We start from the raw sequence: 23,219 nt of genomic DNA, 5'->3' as shown, positions 1-23,219 counted from the left end.
GAAAACAGTAAAAGGTACAGGGAAGGACAGGCAATGAGAAGGAAAAAAAAAGAGATATCAGCTCTGTGTTTGGAGACTGCTTGGTGGCATAGTGTATTACAGGTTGTGCTGCTAACCGAAAGGTCCAGGATTTGAATCCCCCAGCCACTTGCTCCACAGGAGAAAGATGAACAGTGAAACCACCGGTGGAGGGTGGTCCCGAGTGAGAACTGACTCGTGACGGTTTGCTTTTGGTTTTATGTGAACCCTCAGCTTGAGCCCGAGCTGGGATGTAACAGCCACGCTATATTGCTCTGTGGGTTCCAACCACCTTTACCCCAACCTGTCACTGTCCTCCAGGGGTGTCAGTGTCTGTTCCAAGAGAAAGCTGTGTTTTTAAAATTACTGATGAATAAAAACGGAAAGGAGAGACGTGAACGTGATGGATGAGCATTCACCTGTCCTCGTGCTGGCATTTAGCCTCCTGTAAGGCATGCGGATGGACTTGGGGATGAGGGGAGTGTTAGAAAGATGACCTGATGAGCTGCCCTGACCTTTCACTTCTGGCATTAGAGTCAACAAGCAGGCTAGTCCCTTCGGGAGCCTTGAGTTCATCATCTTGATTTCTTTGTCACGCCATCTTCAACTGTTGATAAAATAGAGTTGTAGAGGCAGTCGTCAGAACAGAGCAGGGCAACACTGCATGGTTCAAAATTGGGAAGGGTGTACGTCGGGGATGTGTCCTGTCTCCATACCTTTCCAACCTGTATGCAGAGCAGATTATCCGAGAGGCGGGGCTCTATGAGGAGAGGCGTGGCGTTAGGATTGGTGGACATCTGTCAACAATCTGCGTTATGCAGATGACACAACCTTGCTCGCTGAAACTGAGGAGGACCTCATGCACTTACTGCAGAGGGTCAAGGACTGCAGCCTTCAATATGGACTGAGGCTCAATGTTAAGAAGACAAAAATTCTCACCACTGGACCAATTGGAAGCATCAGGATGGATGGCGAAGAGATTGAGATTGTTCACAGCTTCAGTTTGCTCGCCTCCACGGTCAACACTCTTGGCACCAGTAGCCGGGAAATAAAAAAAAAAAACACAAACGTATTGCGATGGGAAAGTCTGCGGTTAGGGACCTCTCCAAAATACTGAAGAGCAACAGTGTCTCTCTGGAGACTAAGGTCCGCCTGATACAGGCCGTGGTTTTTGCAATCACTTGTTATGCATCAGAGAGTTGGACAATGACTAGGGAGGATAGAAGGAGAATTGACGCCTTTGAGCTGTGGTGCTGGAGAAGAGTATTGAATGTACCATGGACTGCCAAGAAAACAAACAGATTCATCCTAGAGAGGGTTAAACCAGCTGCTCCTTGGAGGCAAGGATTCTGGGGCTTCGTCTGACATACTTTGGACATGTTGTAAGGAGGGACAGGTCTTTAGAGAGGGACATCATGCTGGGTAGAGTGGAGGGACAGTGCAGGAGGGGAAGACCCTCCATGAGGTGGATTGATTCAGTGACTGGGGTACTCGGGATGGGTTTGTCAGAGGCAATGAGATTGGCACAGGATAGAGCATGGTTTAGGGCTGTTGTACAAAGGGTCACTATGAGTCGCAAACGACTCGACGGCACATAACAACAACAACATGCCCATCTCAGTTATCAGCTTTCCCTATTCAGTTTGGAGAATGCCAGGTCAAGTTTAAAGAAGATCAGGATGCCAGTTTTCTTGAGACTTAGTGGCTCCACTTGGTTGAAAGAGCCCGCGGACAGGAGCCTGCAGTGTGAATGACAAGCTTCTTCTAGCTTACAATATTGAAATGACATGTGGTGTGCCCTTAGAGCCACCCAGTAACAGCTGACCAGTACACAATTAGTGATAATTCAGACTGAAACATGAAGCCTAGAAAAGCCCAGAGGAGGGTCTTCACTGTGGGGAGGGACTGGGGAGGGTCAAAGGAGTCTTCCTAGAGGAAGAGTAACCTGGTTAATATTAGTTAACCAAGTAAAGGAGTAAAGAAGCCCTCCTGTACAGAAAAAAAGCAGTATCTACAAACCCAGACGCATGGGATAAGCAGTGGGCATGTTCACAGGTGGTTCACACTAGCTTGTTAATCCTGGACCTTTTTTTAAAAATAAAAATTTAGTGTGTGTGTGTGCATGCGCACTGTCAAATCAGATCTGACTGGTACTGGAGGAGATTGTTCCTCCTTCTCCAGCAAAGCATCTGGTGGATTTGAACCACACACATCTGGGATTGCAGTGCAGCTTCTTGCCACTAGGCCACCAGAGCTCGCCAACCCTGAACCTTTTTAAAGAATGAGGTGGAGAGATACCACCCTGGGTTAGTGAGTTGGGGCCAAATGGTAAGTGACAAGACTGGGAGAGCTAATGATAAGGCATGGTCCTATTTCAGCTGGAGACCCACAGCGGGGAGAGAGCGAGCTAGGAAGTATCACCATCCAGGTTTCTTTTAGGGAGGTCACTCCTACTGAAGGAAGCTAATGAAATGAAGCAGCATAAGCCCGCTGGCTGGGATGCCTGCATTGCTTTGACTCTGTCAGGCTAGGATGCCTATATTGGCTATGACTCTGTCTCTTTCTCTTTTGTCTTCTCCTTTCTCTTTCCTCTTTCTCTCCCACTCTCATTTCTGTTAACTCATGGTTAACCCTCCAATGGATGTTCAGAGGCTACAAATCATTCAGGAAGCGATTGTCCATATTTCTCCTGTAGAAGCGCTGATAGATTTTTTTTTTAATTTAGGTTGTTTATTTTTCATTTCAGTGAACATCTACAGAGATTTTGGGATTCCATTCATTCATTGTTGCACCCACAGGGTAGCCTCTCTGGTTAGCAGAGCCTCAGGCTACAGGCCTCACCGTAGGAGCTCCAGTGGAAAGCAGTGGTGATTCACAGATCTGGTTTGGTTGACTTAGGGGGTTCATTCAGCAGCTGGTGATGTTGAGATCAGAAATACAAGGAGAGGGCAGTGCTGATGGGGGTGGAGGAAGGCAGGGGACAATAAATTCTGTTCTGTATGTGCTCGGTCACAGTGGTAGATGCCCAAAGCTCGGGGAAGACATTGAGCCTAGCTGCTAAGCCTCTGCTTTACAAGCAGGGAGCCCACCAGCTTGAGAGAAACCCTTGGCATCAAGTACAGCTTTCCGTAAACTCTTGACCCCAAGTAACTTTCTCATCTTAGTTCTGAATTTCCTCCTAACGCCCCATGAAAATTTGCTGCTCCTTCCAGGCGGCAGCAGTCATTTTCTTTATCACCTTCTTACCAGGAAATTCTGAGAGGAACAAGCAAAGCTAGATAACACAGTAAGTATGGTCCAAAATTCTGCTCATTTCTGGCTGATAGATTCTGATGCTTGACTCTCTATTGGTTTTCAAAGCTATAAATCTTTATGGAAAGAGTTGACCCATCTTTCTCTCTCAGTGTGGACCATAGTACAGATTCCAGCCACTGGCCTGACTTTCCAATTAGCAGCTAACACATAATGCCTCTGCCGCCTGGACTCTTTAAGCAAGGTACACACCGGTCCCCTTGTGCCTTCCCGCCAGTCTGCAGTGCACAGTGTCACTTGTGCTCACCATGACAGGATGTGGTGAAACCTATGTGAAACTGCTCGCCACAGGTTTGCAAGAATAAGCAATTAAGGCTGTGGCTACCTCGCTCAAGGCAATCTGGTTCATACCATGCTTACTGGTTAATCTACCCTTGGAAACAAGGAAAGCCACAGGAATGAGGCTGTCAAAGGCTGGAGGGAACCCCAGGAGATCAACTATGAAATAAAGAAACCTCATTTTTCAAATAAAGAAACTTAAGTCTAAAGGGGAAAAGGGACTTTCTCAAAGACACAGAGTACATTCGTGGCAAAACTTTGTCAGTGTAGAACTTTGTGGTAACGCCATGCCATTGGAATGAAATTTTCTGGCTCATGAGTTGTGTGGAGACCATGGTTTAGGATGAATGATGGGTCAGTTTGAAAGCACAGAAAACATTGTGCTCTTGGAGGGAATAGATAGGCAGAGGAAATCAAAACCCATCTGATAATTCCAGGCCCGAGCCGCCTTCTCAACCTATCAGTTACATTTTAAACTTTGCTATTTGCATTCATTCTAATTAAAAGCAACAATTATAATGGTGATAATTACCTCTAACCTTTGCACAGGAATCTGCAAGGTGCTTTCAAATGCATTTGACAGATGATGAAACTGAAACTCAGCAAGGTTAAATAAACTATCCAAGATTGTACAGCTTGAAAGAGGCAGCACTGAGACTAGAAGCTAGGCCATCAGATTCCAGCTGCCAACTGTGGTGACAAAGAGCTTCCTGGCTTCTCTAAATTGGTCGTGTAGGCCAAGGTTCATTAGCTAAGCTCTCAGCACTGCTCCATCACCATCCTGAGTCTGTGGTCGTCGATGGCATTTTAATGGAACCCAAATAACTTTTTCTCTTGGCATACTGAGGCAGCTGGAGACTTTGTGTTTTATGATAATTAAATGCCATCATCTTTCATATCTGACAATTTTTAGGGCACAATTAATAACTGCAGTGCACCCTAGGGCAGGGCTTCAAACCATTTCTTCCCTGTTCAGTCACAGCTGATGAAGTGAAACTGGGAGAATGGGCTAGAACCTGCAAAATGTGAATGATAACCAGAACAGGAAATTGCAGTTGAAACCCTGCTTGAAAGTTACTCTTCTTAGAAAACAAGGGCAGTGTTGCATAGCAACCAAATCCTTGATTGGCAGAGTCAGAAACAACAGTGGCCGGTTCAGAGTTGGCGACTGGCTGCACCATTTTCAGTGGGTTTATCCTCTGCCTTGGCTCTAACCCAGTCTCCCACATAAAGTCCTAGAAACTGATCACTATGTATCACAAGTATCTCATTCAGGGCTTTGACCTATACATACTTTTTCCATTCTGTTTATCATTCTGGTATACTCACATTTTATTATAGTCAGATATGTTCCGATTTCACAGACATGGCTGAACTGGTTCAAAGCCCTAATGGTGGTGGTTTTAACTCCGTAACAAGAACTTCAGGCATATGCCTGCCATTTTGCAAGGTTTTATGGCAGCCTGGCATCTAACTTGGGGGTCCCTAGTACCCCTTAGATTGCAGGGCTGTTGACGCATTGGTATTCTTTGAGCCAAAGCCCTGAATGTTAATGTCATTTCCTCATGAATGTGCACTTATAAAAGAATAGTGACATATTTCACTGTGACTTTTCTAACAGATTCCCTGAAGCCAATATGGGGTGTACTTACAGCTACCCCCTGCCTGCTTCATCCTCCACATGAGTGTGTTCCACATGGGTTCAACCTCCACCAAGAATCTTTCTCAACAAGAGAAGTGGTCACGGCACTCTCTTGCTCAGAGCCCTTCTGGGTTCCCTCTCACCCTCCAGATAGTAGATGACATTCCTTAGCACTTATAGGCAGTTACCCATGGGCCCTACCTCACCTTCTGCCACTATTGTCTCATACTCATTTCACACATAATGTTCCCTTTGCTTTCTCATGTTTCAAAACTCTTGAAAAAAATTTTCCCCCTCTTCATCGAGCTCCCTTTAAGACACAAGTCATATGTAATTTCTTGTAAAACCTTCCTTGAGCCCAACAATTAAAGTTTGCCAGTTGTGCTCCCCAAGTGCAGCACACTCTTGAACTGTAATCTACCAACAAAAACTAGAGTAACCAATTCTCATAGAGTGCACCCAAGCTTTGCCTTTTTGCCTTTGCCATCTATTCCTCCAGACATTGGCAACTTATCAAGGATGAAGCTCATCCTCACTTTATAACTCATCAAGTCCCTGCCCACAACAGTGGCCTGTTAAGTATTGCTGATCAATTGAACAACAACAAGAAGGTGTCCCCTTTTGTTATATCTGGAAATCAAGACAGAGCGATAACTCCATTGGTCAGTGGTGTTAATCTAATGCAAAAAGAAGTCCTTAATATTTGAGCGCAGAGAGGCTTCATTGGTCGTGTTTTGATCTGTGTTGGAGCTGTGGCTATCTTTACTGCACAGGTGATCATCCATTTGCATATATTAACTTAGTTATTCTGTTAAGTATCCCTAAATATCCGTGCTCTGTTCCATGAACCATGACGTTGTGTCATTTGGACAGTGTGTAAATGCCTTACTAATAAATAGGCAGTCATTGGATTATGAGTGAATTCTAGTTCTAAGTCCTTCATGAAATAAAATTTGTACTTAAGTCAGAACAACTAGCTATGGTCTGTATCTAATGTCAATCACATATTTGTCTTGGTATATACATGTAGAATATATTTGTTTGCATTAAAGCATCAAAGAAACACTTTCAAATAGACTTCAAGATCTTTAAATAGTTCGGATGGAGCCAGCCAAGGGAGTTCTGGTGGCCTAGAGGATAGCGTTTCACTGCCAAGTAAAGGTGGGCGATTTGAATCCACCAGTGGCTCAGAGGGAGAGAGATGGGGCGTCTCCTCCTGTGTCATTTACAGCCTCTGAAAACCTGATGGAGGCTCAGCTGAGAGTTGGTTCTGACTTCACAGCAGTGAGAGAGAGAGAGAGGTGGTGTAGTCCATAGCGTGTGGCACTGTGAACCCATGCTGACTTGGGAGGGAGGGTTGCAAATTTAACCAAAATGCAGATATGCACGTCATTTGCATTAAGTATAGTCATCAAAGTGTATCTCATTCTTGCTAGATATTTCCCTGCTTTTTAAATCAGAGTGGTTTTGCTTTTGAATCTGTTGTAAATGCAGCAGAGTGATCACCATGGTGACTCTAGTGACTCTATCATACATTATAGTTTATTCATACAACATGTATGAATTTTATTAAACATAAAGATAACTACCTTTTTTAAAAAAAATTATTGCCGCAGTGTGCTGAGCACTGTGTATACATTATCTCATTGAATTTTCTTAACCATCCTCTAGCAGGTAGGCATTATCTCCATTTACTGATAAGAAAACCGATGTTCACAAATCCAGTAAGTGGCAGGGCAAACACTTGTACCAAGAGCCAGTCTTTCTAGGCTCTACTGCTCTGCCCTTTGCTGGCTCTGATTGTGATTCACAGAGATGCAGCCAGGAGGTTTAGTGCTCAGGATTATTGTGAATATAAAATAAAACTGCCTGTGGTGTAGTAGGGAACTAGCAGCTGCAAATACATTTAAGAACTTACAGGGAGGGGGAGAAATCCCACCTCCAATCTTCCTGGACAACCAGACTTGCAGAATTCAGATAAGCAAGTGGCCTTTACTGACAGAGGAGTGTGCAAATAACAGTTTTAAAATGACTCACAGTCGAGCTTGGTTCAGAGATTCACTTCAGAGATAAAGTAGCTGTGTCTGTGAGGAAAAGGTTTAAACTGAAATGTTTAGGACAGCTTTGCAAATGTGTGCTAATACTGGTCCCCAGGTAGCTGTAGAAAAGCTACTGCTTGGTGCAACTCCCAGGTCGCAGTAGAGAAGCATCTAGAAGTTCTCACTGCCAGGTTTGCTATCTTCTCCCTCATATTCACTAAATGCTTCCTGAGTGTCTTCTATGCACCAAGGTCCCTGAATGGCACAAGCAGTTAAGCACTTGCCTATTAACTGAAAGATTGAGACTTTAAGTCCACTGGAGGTGCCTTGGAAGAAAGGCCTGGTGTTTCACAGTCCTGTAAAACGCTCTGGAGTGCAGTTCTACTCTAACACACATGGGGTCATTGTAAGTCAGAATCGCTCTGACAGCAACTACGTGCTGAGTCTGGGAACATGGAGCTTATCGACACATGGACCCTTCCTCCCAACATGCCTGCTACGTACCTGGCACTTGAGGGAAAGTCTGTGCTTTTTCATGCAGATATGGTGAGATAGAAATGTATGTCGTTTTCCACCGATGCACCCACCAAGAACCAGGCAGGTGAAGTGGGTGTTAGAAGCTACCCAGCCGGACAGTGGGTACTGGAAGAGAGTTCTTCTCTTAGATCTCTCCATCTTGTTCACCACTCTGTTCCCAGCACCCTGTGCTGACCAAATGGCTTGGTTCTGTGCTTCTCCTTTTCAATTGTATCGTAAAGGAGGTTCTCTATCTTCCCTTCTGTTCATAGGGAAAAGGTCACTTTGGTTAAAGAAGCCGAGACAGGGCTCCAATCAGATCCTTGGACAGGGCCTGGCTCCTCTTTAGGGATTGTCAGTGAGTCCTCCACTGTTGCTTCCCAAAACTCTAAGCCTTGCTTTTGGGAGCCTGAGAAACAACAGTTCGCTTGTCCTAGAAGGAGTGAGGGGAGGAAACAAAGGGTCCAACTAAAGCAGCTGGGCTCTGGTCAGGCAGGTAAAGGCCCATATAGACCCTGGGTCTGGGTGCCTAGGGTGCTCTGCTATAATTTTTTTTTTTTTAAGCATATGCCACCACACTAGCCTTATGCTCCTGGATAGACTCCTCATATTGAGGATCTGCTCAAATCTAGATCACACGATAGCTCAGTACTGTGGGAAGTAAGGATTTTAACACCTACTAAGAGGAAGCAAAGGGAGCTCTGGTGGCCTAGTGGGTAAGGAGTCATGCTACCAACCCAAAGGCACGTGGTTTGAACCTGCCAACTGCTCTGAAAGAGAATAACAGGCAATCTCCTCTCATGCGATTTACAGCCTTTGAAAACCTGCTGGAGGGTCAGCTGAGAGTCGTTTCTGACTTGACATTGTATAATAAGAGAGGAAGCAGAAGGAAACCTGGTGGTGCAGGAGATTTTGGCTGCTAAGTAAGAACTCAGTGGTTTGAACCCACAGCCTCTGACAAGAGGAAGATGCAGCAATCTACTTCTGAAAATATTTCATTCTTAGGGATATTTCCTCCTTAGAACTTTTGGAGTTCTGCTCTGTTCAGAAATCCAATAGAGGGTCTCTAGGACTCAGAATCAATGGAACAGTAACAGGCTAGAGGGCACAGTATGGACACATGGGTATACGTTCTCCAGGCGAGGACTTTCTCCCTTCCTCTACCATCTCTTCCCTCTCCCCCGACTTCTGTTCCTCCCCTTTCCTTCCTCCTCCCCCTTCTCTCCCCTTCCTCCCTTCTCCCTCCTTCCCCCTCATACTATCATTGAGTCAGTTCTGACTCATACTTGACCCTCTATTGAATTTCCAGAGTTGGAAATCACGATGGAGGAGGCAGCCCATTTTTCTCCCGTGGAGCATCTCATCTGATGGGTTCCAAGCAGCAAAGAAGCCCAGCTTTGGGCTAGCAGCTCCCCTCTCTACTTCCTACACCACCAGAGCTCCCTTCCAGGGGGCAGGGGGAGTGAAAGTCTCAGGTGAAGGTCCAGGTTCTCTTCTGTTGGTATGCAGTGGTGGGAAAGAGGACTTTGAGAAGGACCCGTCATGGAAAGCTTTCTGGAGCAATGGAGCTACCTTCAAAAAGCAAAGTCTTAGACCTGGACATTCCTTGTCCTCTTAAAGGAATTCCCTCTTAAAACTTTTTAAATCTGTGACCAGTGATATTAACACATTGATGCACACTTTTAAATTGACAACCATGCTTAGTTCGATGTATTACCATTATTTGTGGCAACGTGTTAATATCTAAAGTCTTGTTGCTCAGTGAAGACTCTTGGCAGCCAGAGAACTTAGAGACAGATAGATACCAAGCCAGAGCCTCGTGTTGCCACTGCGTCATCAGGTAGACGTCGGTAGGCCTGCAGACCAGCCAGTTCTGACCAGGACCTCTGAGTTTGCTCTCTCCACTGAGGGAGTGAGGGCCCTGGCCTGTACTTGCCTTTGAACTTGGCCTAACAAAGTTGAGTCAGGGCTGTGCTTTGTGCAAAGTCAGCATGGTTTATGAGACAGAATTCAGTCTTTGCGTTTGTAAGTATCATTTACTGGTTTTCTAAGCTGTAGTTACCTTATCTGTGAATCATGGTAGTAATACAGCATTTTACTCGTTGTTTTGAGTCTTAGAAAAGCTAATACCGAAAGTGCACCTAGTAAGTGCTCAAATACCTGGGAGCAGTTTTAATATCAATTAATGAAAATATCATGAGAAGCTTTGGGGATCAGCTTTCAGTCAACAATATGCAGTTGACACCAACCCTATCAACCATATGAGATCATAATCAATCATTTGTCCTAAAAACAAAATCCGGAAGACAGCAAAGAACAAATAAAAAGGATAAGTGGAAGTGGGGGCGTCCAGGACAGAAGGAGGACTAATGCTATAACATTAAGGGGATTGCAACTAATGCCAGGAAGCAAAATGTGTGTAAATTGTCAGATTTGAAGCTAATGTGCTCTGTAAATTTTCACCCAACTCACAAAAAATATGCCCTCAAAAGAAAATAAATCACACAAGAAGGCTGACTTCTAATGTGAGGTCAGAGGCCAGCATCGGCCCATGCTTCTCATTGGGCTCCCGAGAACTATCAGTGGTGGTAGTTCATTCCCTTCAGCAAGCAGCCTGAAAGGCAGGGATCGGGGACAGTGGCATTCACACAGCCCAGGAGGCTGCTGCTGGCCTCCGTCCCGGTCTCTTTCTTTCTCCAGGAAAGTGTTACCTGAGGCCAGTTGGACAAAACAAATGACACTGCACGTTCTCACCTTCTACTGGTCTAAGGATGCTTTCTCCCCTGCAAGGAGCAGAGATTCTGAGTGAGACCCTTTGCTTGAATGAGCCCAGTTTCTCCCCTCCCACTGAGAGCGATCTCTGCTAGCTTCATCAAGCTCAGGGCCACAGTATTGCACATCTCCAGCGGGTGCTCTTAATGCCCTGTGAGTATCGTTGGAGTTGAGGTCTCAGGTACTTGAGTTGCCTCTGGGGAAAAGAAGTGGTTAAAGTGGAGGGTATGGAATAAAGCTGATGAGAGAGGGGGCTGAAGAGGGGTGTAGATCAGAACCCAAAAGTTTTTGCAGGTCCAGTGTACTTTATTCTGAAGGCAGCAGTTTGTAATCAAAAAGTGATCCAGGCAGATGGGTTCATTCCCCCCTCCCACTCCACATCAGATTTGCTTTATAACTTTTCCATAAAAGATTGGGTTCCCTAAAAAGCAGACAATGATTCATCCTCCACTGAAAATAGCCATAACACTGATAGCACCTTGCCCTTGGTTGTGTTTGATGGTTTCCAGAAAGCTGTCTCCTGATTCGAGGAAGAGCTCAGCCTTTGCCTCTTGTCTGCAATGGTTTGGGTCTGTTTATCTCTGATATCTGTCTCCTATAAAAATGCAGGTCTCCATGGGCACAGAATTCTCATGAGGAACAAATAAAACTGAAATATTTAGTAAACGGTGAACTTTAGAAATATTTCTTTCACACTGCTTGCATTATTTTACTCTGGCTCTCTGATGACCTTTGTAAACTGTTTGACTCATTCTATAGGTGATAAAACTGAAGCTCAAAGAGGTTAAGTGACTTGTTCCTTGTCCAGCAGTTAATAAATTGCATAATCTAGATTATAATCCAATTTCCTGACTTCTTCACCCCTATAATACCCTCCTCTTCCAAAGGTTAGGTTTTACTAGGAGCACAGCCTAGGTGGGTGGTAGGTAAGATGTACTTCCAAGAATGACCTCATTTGGAGCATCAGCAAAAATGTCATTTATTTCTTGTAAATAACATCCACTTAGCCATCTAACCTTGGTCATGTACTTACTTCTCTGAGTCTTTTTTTTTTTTTAATCTATAAAGTGGGGGATAAAAATACTTGTTTTTCCAAGTAGTCAAGGGGAATATCTAAAATGTTTCCTCCATTTCTTCCTCTGTAAAATCAAGATAAAAACAGTACCTGCTCTGTAGTAGATTGTGAGGGTTAGTTGAATAGATACACATCGAAGGCTCTCAGAACAGTGCTTGGCACACAAGTGCTCAGTGTCCCTGGCTTTTAAGGCCCTCTGACACCAGCATGGCTCACTTCCTTTTTGTCTAAATTACCACCACTGCCTACACATAGTGGGCTTGAGACTCCTTCCTGGCTTTATACTTTTTCACATTTATCACCATCTCAGTAAACTCTTATTATCTTTTACTTATTTTTGTTTTATGGTTTCTCCACATTATATATATAATCCAACTCCATTACCATGGAGTCCATCCCAACTCATACTGACCCTAGAATCAAACCTCACCAGACACAAGATCTGTTCTGACTCATGGCCATGCTGTAGGACAGAGGAGAACTGTCCCATTGGGCTTTCAAGGCTGTAAATCTTTATAGAAACAGATTGCCACATCTTTCAGCTTTAGAATGGCCTGGTGGAACCAGGCTGAATGCCTCACACACCACACCACCAGAGCTCCTAGAATCAAAGCAAGAAAAAATAAACCCACTGCTACAGAGGCAGTTCCACTCATGGTGGCCTTTCTTCAAGCTTTGGAGCCTGAATCTTAGAGAAGCAGACAGCCTCATCTTTCTCCTGCCAAGGGGTGCACTTAGCCCACTACCTCAGAGCTCCTGACCCTGTCATCAGTGGTTCTCACATTTCAGTCCACACCAACATCACCCAGAGGGCTTGTGAAATTAGATTGCAGAGTTGACCTGGGCTTCCAGAGTCAGGAAGTTCTGGGGCAGGGCCCAGGGATTTAAATTTCCAACAAATTCCCCAGGGTTGTTGAACTGCTGGCTGACCTCCACAAATTGGTCCTCGTATTTCTGCTTTGTTTTAATTTGGTGTATTGTCTCTCTTTCCTACTAGACTTTAAGCGCAAAGATGAAAAAGATTTGCGAACATTCTTTCCATATTCTCAGCACCTACAGTACTAGGTGTTTAATAAATATCAATTGCATAAATATTTATTGTATGAATAAGTATGGATGGATAACGTGTCAGTTCCTGATAAACGTGGATTTCCCCTCCCTGTAACCCTGGATGGTATCTCTCTTGGCTGCCTTACCAGGCAGATGGGCAGTGCCCACGCTCGCTGTCCACCCTGACCGCGTGTCTGTGTGCCCTAGATCACCCGGGCGGCCTGCAGAACCATTCGCGGCTCCGGACGCCACCACCGCCACTCTCCCACGCCCATACCCCCAACCAGCACCACGCGGCCTCCATCAACTCCCTGAACCGGGGCAACTTCACGCCGAGGAGCAACCCCAGCCCGGCGCCCACGGACCACTCGCTTTCTGGAGAGCCTCCGGCAGGGGGCGCCCCCGAGCCCACTCACGCCCAGGACAACTGGCTGCTCAACAGCAACATCCCGCTGGAGACCAGGTGGGCTGGGCTGGGCAGGGCAGGGCGGGGCGGGCTGGGACTGCGGGAAGGGTGGTGGGCGGCAGAGGCTGAGACCCAAGGCTTCTACCCCCATCCCTTACACGCCCCAGGTGGCTGGGGTCAGCTGCACTGCCTGGGGGGCATATGGTGCCAGAGACAAGGCGGGTAGAGGAAGTGGGTGGGTGGGTAGGAAGAATGCATACTTGGCCTCAAACAGACCCGAGATCCAGGCTTACAAAAGGTGTAACCTTAGTCCAGCTGCTGCACCACCGCTCCACGCTTCTTCCTCAACAAATTGGAGGTGGTGCTCCAGCAAGGGTGACTGGTAAGGGACCTGAGAGTGTGAACGTGGCTGGCACAGATATGGGGCGGGGAACAAGGGTGTTCTTGCTCTTGCCTCTGCTGTTTGGAGTGCTGCTGCTGGGATTTCAGAACCCTGGACCGACCTGGCCTCCTGGACCAACCTGGCCTGTAACAGCCGCTCGTGGGAGGGTCCCCTTTCAGGTCACCTACTGTCCAAACATTTTTATGTCCAAACCCCTAATAATGCCTATGACTTATGTATGAGCTTTTGGCTTATTCTCACTCCAAGTCTCTGCCGTCTGGTTAGTTGTGGCTTATTGCCACTCTCCAGTGACTTTCCTAGGCTGTAATCTTCATGGAAGGAGACTGCTCCATTTTTCTCTAGTAGAGCCTCTAGTGGATTCGAACCACCTACAGTGGGCTGCCTTTGGGTTAGTCGCAGAACCTGCTCCAGACTATGCCACCAGATTTCCTTTTTGTCTGTTTGGTTTGGATTTTCTGTTAGGCATTCATATCTATCATATGGACTTATTTGGGGATTTTAGGAGCTGAGAAGCAGTAAGGTGGATCACTAGCTTACAGCCGATTCCCAACACGGGTTGGGGGGCAGGCTGCCTGGCCCTTGTCCTTGTCTTAAGTCCTATATGACCCAGCCCACCTTCCCCAGGTTGCTCCTGGCCTGTGTCCCTCTTGGGTCTGCCTTCCTCCAGCCATGCCGCAGAACGCTTCATTCAGTCAGTCAGAGACTTCAATCAATCGAAGTTCTGTAGACATCTCCTTACCTCTGCTTAACTGGCATTTTTTCCAAAAGAGAATTTTTTTTTCCCTCCTGGTTATAAAAACCATGGAAGATCACTGGAGAAAAATCACAAAGGCTTAAAGATGAAAATTAGATTTACCCGTCATCTTACTGCTGCAAGATAAGCTCTGCTGACTTTGGGGACCTGAGCCTTTTCCTGATTTCTGTGAACTGGAGATGGGGTGTCCCAGGCTGCCGCAGTCACAATCTCTTCAATCATCTACCTTATTTATTACAATAGTGTGAAATGTTGATTTTTTTTTCCTTCCCCTTCTGGAACTCCTGCCATTTATCTGTAAAGGACAAAACATCCTAACACATGTAAGGAAGTGGAGTTAATCTATACATAGAAAATGAGTCCGGATGCCTCAGAGTGGCACATAACCGTGATAGTCTCACATGGAGTTTGCGAGATCCATTGAGAGAGAAACAGCACTTTTTACCCTATTTCATTCCTGTAGTTTTCCAGAGCTAGCATCTCGGGGATGCAGCACTATCCCCTACTCCACTCCTGGTCTCATCCTTACTGTTTCTATTAACATCCTTTAAAGTCATGTGTGATTTTTCTCTACATGCTTCCTTTGCTCCATTCAGTAAGAGAGTCAGATAATTATACGTCATCCTGCCCTGAGGCCCTTAATCAGATCTCCATTATTTCCAGTGTGTTTATTGAATGACTGCACATGGCTGAAAGAAGCCAGCACATAATCGATGGTTCTGATTCTTTGCATGGAGTGTGGTAGCTACTCCCTCTTCCTGGGTGGTCATTTTTCTCACTTAGGGTCACTCTGGGGCAGGGACATGGGGAACCTGTTACTCTGAGTCTCTGAGGGTTTTTTTAAGGGAAAGAAAAAAAATAAAGCAGGAGATTTTCCTGACGGTTAGTTCAAGAGCTCAGCTCCCCTCCCCTCCCTGTCAGCTAATGTTCACCTGCTTTTCTTCCTTACTTTCTGTTCCCCTGCACCCATTGATCAAACCCTATGGAACATTGTTTTCTTTTTTCTTGATAGTTCATTGTTGCTATTTGCTGCAATCAAATCACTTCTGACTCATAATGACCTTATATGTACAAGAGAATGAAACACTGCCCGGGCCCACACCCGCACACTCTGCTGTGTTTGAGCACATTGTTTTAGCTCATGTCACTCCATCTCTAAGAGCTTCTTTCTCACTGACCCGGCCCTACCCTTTACCAAGCATATGTCTGTCTCCAGGGAATGATCCCTTCTAGTAAAATGTCCAATTTACATGAGACAAATGTATGCCATCCTTGCTTCTTTGGAGAATTATGACTCAAGTAATAAATGTTCCTAGTTGAACTTATTTTTTTTTAAATGAAATAAACAAGAGGAAAAGAAAATACCACCAAAGGGTAACTATTATTGAATCATGTTGGTGTATATTCACATAAGCCATTTTATATATATATATACACATATATACATGTGCACACATACATGGGTGTATATATATACACGTATATATTCACATGCATCCATTGCAATAAAGTAAATTAAGCATGCATATGTGCAAAGGAGTGTATATCATTGTATTTATCAGCCCTGCCTCAAATCTCAAACATATTTGGGCATCTGTCAGAATTGCTCTCCTAATTTCTTGATCTAGGAAAAGCCCACTTTTCCTTGAAACTCCAGCTAAAATATTTGAGAAAGTCATCTTCCGTGACCCAGAATCTCATACAACTAAAAATGGCATCAAATTGGTAGCAGTGTGTGATACAGTGGGTGAGACAAACAAAATTGTCAGTTGTAATACTGGCCTTAGGGAACTCTGGTAGGGATGGTCTATAGTGAGTTAACTGCTAATCCAAAGGCCATGCCTCTCCAGCTATTCGAATTTAACTCTAAACAGCTCTCAGGGAGAAAGATGGGCAGTCTCCTTCTGTGTCACTTACAGCCTCAGAAACCTGCTGGTGGGTCAGCTAAGAATTAGTTCACACTCAACAGCAATGAAAGAGTGAGTGAATACTGACTGGTTGATGGCAAAAAAGAGTAAGTTTTAATAAGATACCATTTAAGAGTGATTGGAGACAAGGCTAGCTGGATCATAAGTGGTTTTTGTTTTATTTGTTTGTTTGTTTGTTTACCAGTTTGATAAGAGAATATGTGGACTTTAGAGTCAAGTGGACCCTACATTTATACCTTGGCTTTAATACTTACAACTTGGGTAAAAAAAAAAAGTATATCAGAGATAGTGAGGATGACACCAGATAGGACACGGCTCAGATCTGTCACTCATAAGACCACTATGAGTCGTAGTTGACTTGACAGTGCATAACAACAACAGCAGAGACAACTTATTTCTGACCTCTGAGTCTTGAGTTCTCTATACATAATTTGTGACAAGATTTTCTATTTCTCAGTGATGTTGGTAGGATGTAAATGAGATCTAGTGGGACAAACCAATAGCATGATACCCAGCTCCTAAAACACATGCTCTACAACAAATTTCCTATTCTTCCACTTGCATTTGCTTTTCCTAGCAACCCTGTGAAGAAAAAAAAGTCATTAAAATTTTTTTATAGAATCTTTTCAGACCAGAGGAATTGAGGAAAAAAAATACTAGGTTCTCTCTCTTCTTGACTTTTAGAGAAGTTGTAAATTTGGCCCTGATGTTCTAAAGATATAAGTGATAGTTTATTAACACAGCAAGTTATTTGGAGCAAAGGTTTTGGGGTCGGAAACACAGTATGTTCAAGCCCCAACCCCAATATTCACACTAGTTAGGGCCTAGACTTTAAATATTTTCATTCCTAAAGCAGAGAAAATGACAGTGCCTTCCTGTTTTTATTATCTGGTGTCAGATAGCAAACTACAAAGCCTAGTACCTTCCTAAACAGCCATTTCATTCTGCCTTGTAGTTCTACGAGTCAGGGCTTAAGGGCTCCGCTGAGCTATTCTTCTGTTCCACATGATATCAAGTGAAGTAAGAAGGTGATATTTTGCTGGCAGGAAATCAAGACGGCTTCACTCACATGCCAGATACTTTGATGGGGCTAGATAGGAAGCTGCAATCAGGTGTCCTTCTCCCTCTTGTTATGGTATCAAAGCCTCTTACTGTGGTCACCCCAGCAATGTAATTGTACTTTATTCTTGGTTACTCAGGGCTTCCAAGATACAAGTTAGAAGCTGTTGATTTCTGGGACTAGAATAGTGTAATTTTGATCATATTTTATTGATCAAAATAGTAGGCCTGTGAATTCAGGTGGAGGGAATATAGACTCCCCACATATCAGTGAAAACAGTGTCAGAGAATCTGTAGCCAACTTTAATCCTTCGCACTACCTCCAAAGACAGCTGCAGCAATTACAAAGTAATAATGTCTGGAAATGTCTTAGCGCGTAGTAAGTGCTCAGTTACTTATCATGTAGTGCTTGTTAGTTAATAAGTTGTGTTGTTGTTGAGTGCTGTCGAATCAGAACCAACCCATAGCTGACCCTTCAGTGGCTTTTCAGAGACAGTAAATCACACGCGAGGAGATCACCCATCCTTCTCCTGTGGAGCAGCTGGTGGATTCAAACCACATGCCTTTGGGATTGCAGTGCATTTTCTTACCACTAGGCCAGTAGAGCTCCCTTTAAACAACATGTCTCTGGGAATTTTATGAATTTTGATAAATGACCATAGTTATAGAAAGGCTTCAGGCCTTTTGTTCATAGCCTCACTATAAATTATGCTTGACTCGATGACAATCAACAACAACAGAAGTTAAAATATTTGGCACAATGGGGTTTTACTGTACAGTAGGATACTTGCTGTGATAGAAATAAGCATAGAAAATGTGCTGTGTTTTCATTAGCTCTGAACAGGCAGTACTCAACACAGGGCTTGCCACTCGGTGAATGCTTAAATACTAATACAGAGGCAAGAGGAAGAAAATGCAAAACAAATGAATGAATACAAAATTTGAACTCATTGTCTCTGAATCTGAACCAGCTCAAACTGACCACCCATTGATTTCAGAGACTATACTTTGAACAAGAGGAGTTTCCCCATCTTTCTCCCTCAAAGAGCCACGGCTGGATTAGAACTTCCAGAGAGGCATGGTCTTTGGGTATTAATGCAACTCCATACTGACTGGGCAGCGTAGGGGGAATCTTCCCAGAGGACCTGGTGATGTGTGAACTGAGAGCTAAAGGAAAATCCAGGGCCCTCAGTAGAGGAGGAGAGGAAGGGGGTACTTAACAGAATCCTAGCCTGAATGTAGACTCAGAAGCCCAAGAGGACAGGCCCTATTTGAGATAATTGTCATAAATGGCTTTGCAAGCCCCACTAGAGTGATGCCAGAGAAAGAGTCACACATCTCTTCCCTAATTGTCAAATTGAGTCTGTGTTGAGATTCTAAAATAAATAGATGGGCAAAAACCACAACAGCTGGTAGAATGACCAACAGGGATTTAATTTCTCAGGCAGAAAAAAAGAACACTATTAGAAGAGAAAAGAAAAATGGCTTGGGGGTAAACCCATTCCATTCTCTGTTCTGCCATGCCTCGGGCACTTCTCCAGATTAACTAAGGCCTTGGGGAGGAGACTGGACCCACCTGTGCTCCCTACAGCTGGGGCAGGAGATTGCTCTGCCCCTTAGTTACATCTGTGGTCCATTACAGAGCAAGCCATGTGTTTAGGTTCTTCCACACGCTGGCCCTGTTATTTGTACTCTGCAGCATCATAATCTTAATTGATTTCACAGGGATTGTTTGATTAATAACCCATCAGGCTGCTGTTGCATGAAGGTGAAGCCAGAGGAGGAGGCCACTAGACCTTAGCTCCAGCTCATCCAATCTCAGGCCTAGTTTGGGAGCCTGGGTTTCTTTCTGTGGTTACGCTGAATTTACGGAGCAGCTGTGCCTACACCAGGGATTGAGTAGGGACATCATGGTGATCACTAGATCAGGCCAGAGTGATTCCCCGAATGGTGCTTGTTGTCTGCTAATTGGCCAGAGCAAGCTCTGATAATTTCAGGAGGGTGCTGAATTCCATGCCACTCAGTGATTTCAGTCACAGACAGACATGCTTGGGACATAGCCACTGCCATATAAGGATCTGCTGGTCTAAGGGTGCTCTGGTGGCCTAGTGGCAAGAAGCTGTGCTGTAATCCTGAAGGCACATGGTTTGAATCCACCAGATGCTCCGCTGGAGAAGGATGGGCCATCTCCTCCTGTGCCAGTCAGATCTCACTCAACGGTACACAACAACAACAGCAAAAAAGACTCAGATGATCTAGTGAGGGAGAAAGACCAGTAAATGAGTGTAGACAGGGCATTGGGGATGGTACTCTGATCGATGGATCATTCTTAAAGGACTAGAGGGAGTGGTTCTCTCTGCTTAGGAACGTGGAGGAGTCTCGATCATAACAAACACAATGAGGGAGTTTTTCTTTTGCTTTTCAAGGAGAGGAGCGGGGGGGGGGGGAGGGGTTTGTGCGGGGAGAAGGGTGCAACAATGAATGAATGGAATCCCAAAATCTCTGTAGATGTTCATAGAAATGAAAAATAAACAACCTAAATTAAAAAAAAATAAAACACCGTATAGACCTTACTGCGTGCCAGGTGCTGCTGTTTTAAGCACGTTACACAGTAACTCTTTCCTCCTCATAGTTAACCATAAGGTATCCCGTTGGAAGTCCCCAAGACCACCTTTAAGTTCAGTGATTCATGTGAATCAGCATATAGTTATATATACAGCAAAGATTTCTCTAACGGATACAAGGTAAGATCAGCAAAGAGAAAAGGTGCACGGTGCTAGCAAAGTTCAGGGGAAATGAGGCAAAGTTCCTGGAGTTCTTCCCCAGTGGAGCCCCGCAGGACATGGGTGGGCCCCCTTGTATAGAGCTGGGACAACACATATGAATGGTTGCCGACCAGAGAAGCTCAGCAGAGACCCGATGCCCAGGATTTTGACTGAGAAGTAATCACAAAGACAACCCCTATTTGGCACATACCTAAATTCCCAATTCCCGGGAAGAATGCAGGGTTTCAGCATAATCCATATTTGCTTTATAAATTATTTATGTATAATGAACCAATTTTATCAGTTAATGGTTAGAAAGCTCCTAAAATTTAAGTTCCCAGGTACCAGCCAAAGGCCAGCTTTGTAAGTGAAGACCTTGCAAAGGATAGCAATCAGATGAGCGATGTAAACTCTTGTGCACAGGCAGTTATGTCTTACTCTCATTTCACATTTTAGAAATAGAAAAATCTAAAGCAAAAAAGAGTCAAATTACTTACCTAAAGTCACATTGCCAACAGCTAAGATTCATACTGAAGTCAGCCAGCTTCAGAGCCCAAATGCCTAACCTGATACTGCTTCCCTTGATAAAAATAGTGTCACAGAACATGCATTAGTAGTAGTTTTGTTAGGAGAAAACCATCATAAATAGGGAGTTGTCAAAAGGCCCAGAGTCTGGCATTTAGGAGAGATGACAGCTGGGTGGAACAGGAGCACAAGGGGGGACCTCATGGTGGTAAGAGTAAATCAGGATCAGCTGGGAAGGACCCTGAGCGACATGAAAGGAATTTGAACCTTTTTTTCTGTTAGGAATAGAGGACCCAGGTTGGCAGAAGTAGAGATGGGTAGCTGCCAACACCTTATTAAGTAGGATAGTAACATGATGGGATTAAGAAGGGGATCATTTTAGAAACATCACTATGGTCTGGTTCTTTGTTCACTTGTCTCACTGTTCATTCGTTTGTTGAATTCCCAGATTCTTAACTTACTCTTTATGTTGCCTGGGCCAAACAAATGACCCTCTACACACTTTGTGGTCCCAATAGAGAATGTGGAGTGTGGTTCCAGACTTTTCCTTCCTCGCGGGGTTATTGTGAGATCAGATACAAAGTGGTTGTCCTAGGGCTTTGTGGGTATAAATGTGGCCTAGACAGGACCAGAGATGGGCTGTTGAGCAGGGCTTCCCCAAGGGTCTACAGCTTGTTGATAATTTTCTTTTCAAATGTCATTCGTTCTACCCTTGTAAGGTGAGCTTACCCTTCTCTGGACCAGGCCCCATGCTAGCTACTAGGATCACGTAGATGGAACTGGAAGGTTCTGTTTCAGGTCCTCAGAGACTAGCTCTGGGCCTCCCCTTAAGCCTAAAGAAAAGCTGTTCTCTCTCCACTCTAAGAAGAATTTGGAAAATGTCTGAGTTTGACCATAGTTCCCTCTCCAGGTACTCAATAACCTAATTCTGGAGAGGCAGCTTGAGGTTGTGAAGCTAGAATAATCTAGATTTGAATCTCATCTCTACTTTTCCTTGATGCATGACCTCAGGCAGTAACTTAACATATCTCTATCTCAGTTCCTATATCTGCAAAACGAGATAGTAACACCCACTCCTGTGAGGATGAAAGGAATCCTGTACCTGTACTTGTGGTCCCTGCAGCAGTGGGCAGGGCTGACACCCCAGCGTGGGCTCAGCAGCTTAGGGTCCTATTGGGAAATCTTTATAACTTCTGTTGCTTCGTAAGACTGGAATCCCAGGGTCTTGGAGCAGTGTGAACAGGAAACTTAGTGGCACATTGAAATGGGAGTCAAGACCTAGGTTTTAGCTCCACTGCAGACTCCTGTGTGTATCAGGGCAGGACACAGCATCTCTGGACATCAATTTGCACTGCTATTTTACTTTGCCAAAGTCCTTGACCCACGCTATAATATTCTAGAACAAGCTTATTTCAAGGCAGCCGTCACATTCTAAACAGCAGACTTTTTCAGCAAGTTCTCTTGTTCCCCAAAGTTCCTTAGTGAGCGAAATGATTAATATCTGTGTTAGCATGAGTGTGGAAGCACTGGGGGAGACCTGGACCCCCGTAGTTCTAGAAGTCTTCTGTTTGGCTACCCTGCTGCTCATCTTTTTCTAATAGATCTGTGCTTTCAGGAGCTAATTTCTGTCTTCTGTCTCCCTCTCTGTCTCTTGTGTGTGTATGTAGGAGGATTGGAGGTGAGGGTGGGTTGGAAGTATGGGTGGGGGGAGTCTTTGTTTTCATCTTGCTCTCTGTCTCTTATTCTCTTTCTTTAAATAAAATTTCTCTTAAAATTTTGTAGGTAAAATAAAAATCACTCTTTGTCTAGGCACGGAGATATCACCCTGTTAACATTTTTTATCTTTTTTTTTTAACTGTACATTAATTTGTTTGTTTCTGTGGTGAGTTTTGAGGTATAGATTTGAATCGTTGGGAATACATGCCTGGCTTGGTGGTGCAGGTTAAACTCCAGGGTACATCCCACCCGCCCACCCAGAAGTGGCCATGCTCTCAGCCTCTCCCCTCCCGGAGGAAGGCACATCACTCGCCTGGGCTCCAGGTGCGCAAAGCAGGGGCCCTCCTGAAATACAGGCCTGGAGGCAAAACCAACACAATTAACACCTGTTTCTACTCTTCATTACGCAGCACCTTGTGCTTTTTTCTATGGGGAAAAAGAGGTGGCAGTCTGTTTCCCTAAGGACTTACAAGCTTGGAAGCCAGAGTGGATGGTTTCACTTTGTCTCACAGGGTCACTATGAGTCAGAATCAGCACAAAGGCAGTGGGACATTGGTATGCCTGTTACATGCCAAACTTACATCGTTTACATACACTTTCATTCCGCAGACTTCAACACATATTTATTGAGTTATTGCTACTGTAGACAAAGCATTTTCTCATTTCAGGGCGCATAGCAGTGAACAAGACATATAGGACATGCACCCTAATTGAGCTTTAGATAGAAATGTAATATGCAAGTAAACCAACCAACCAATAATTTTTAAATAAGGAACGGTGAATGATGGAGCTGGAGCTGGACCTGAACCCAGATCTCTCTGCTCCAGGAACTATGTGCCACCCACTGTGCCACAAGTCCTCAGAGCCACCTGCCAGGACATAGAAACTTCCACACACATGTAGTTCCCCACAGACACTATAGGAGTCTCTAGGAGTGTGAACACCATTCAAACAGCTTAC

The 23,219-nt window shown here is 44.6% G+C and overlaps 1 protein-coding gene across 1 annotated transcript in view; it reads left to right on the top strand.

The window, feature by feature from the left end:
* Nucleotides 1–23,219, top strand: part of TENM4 (teneurin transmembrane protein 4) — a 613,887-nt gene that overhangs the window by 295,230 nt on the left and 295,438 nt on the right. The window contains exon 4 of the mRNA XM_006882894.1: nt 12,911–13,166. Within this exon, the coding sequence (XP_006882956.1) occupies nt 12,911–13,166 (256 nt within the window). The remainder of the gene's footprint in view (nt 1–12,910; nt 13,167–23,219) is intronic.

This window comes from Elephantulus edwardii, unplaced genomic scaffold, assembly GCF_000299155.1.
Source record: "Elephantulus edwardii isolate Elephantulus edwardi_28Jun2011 unplaced genomic scaffold, EleEdw1.0 scaffold00025, whole genome shotgun sequence".
In the NCBI taxonomy this organism is placed as follows: Eukaryota; Metazoa; Chordata; class Mammalia; order Macroscelidea; family Macroscelididae; genus Elephantulus; species Elephantulus edwardii.
The sequence above is the reverse complement of the archived record's forward strand: the minus strand, read 5'-3'. Positions and strand labels throughout refer to the sequence as shown.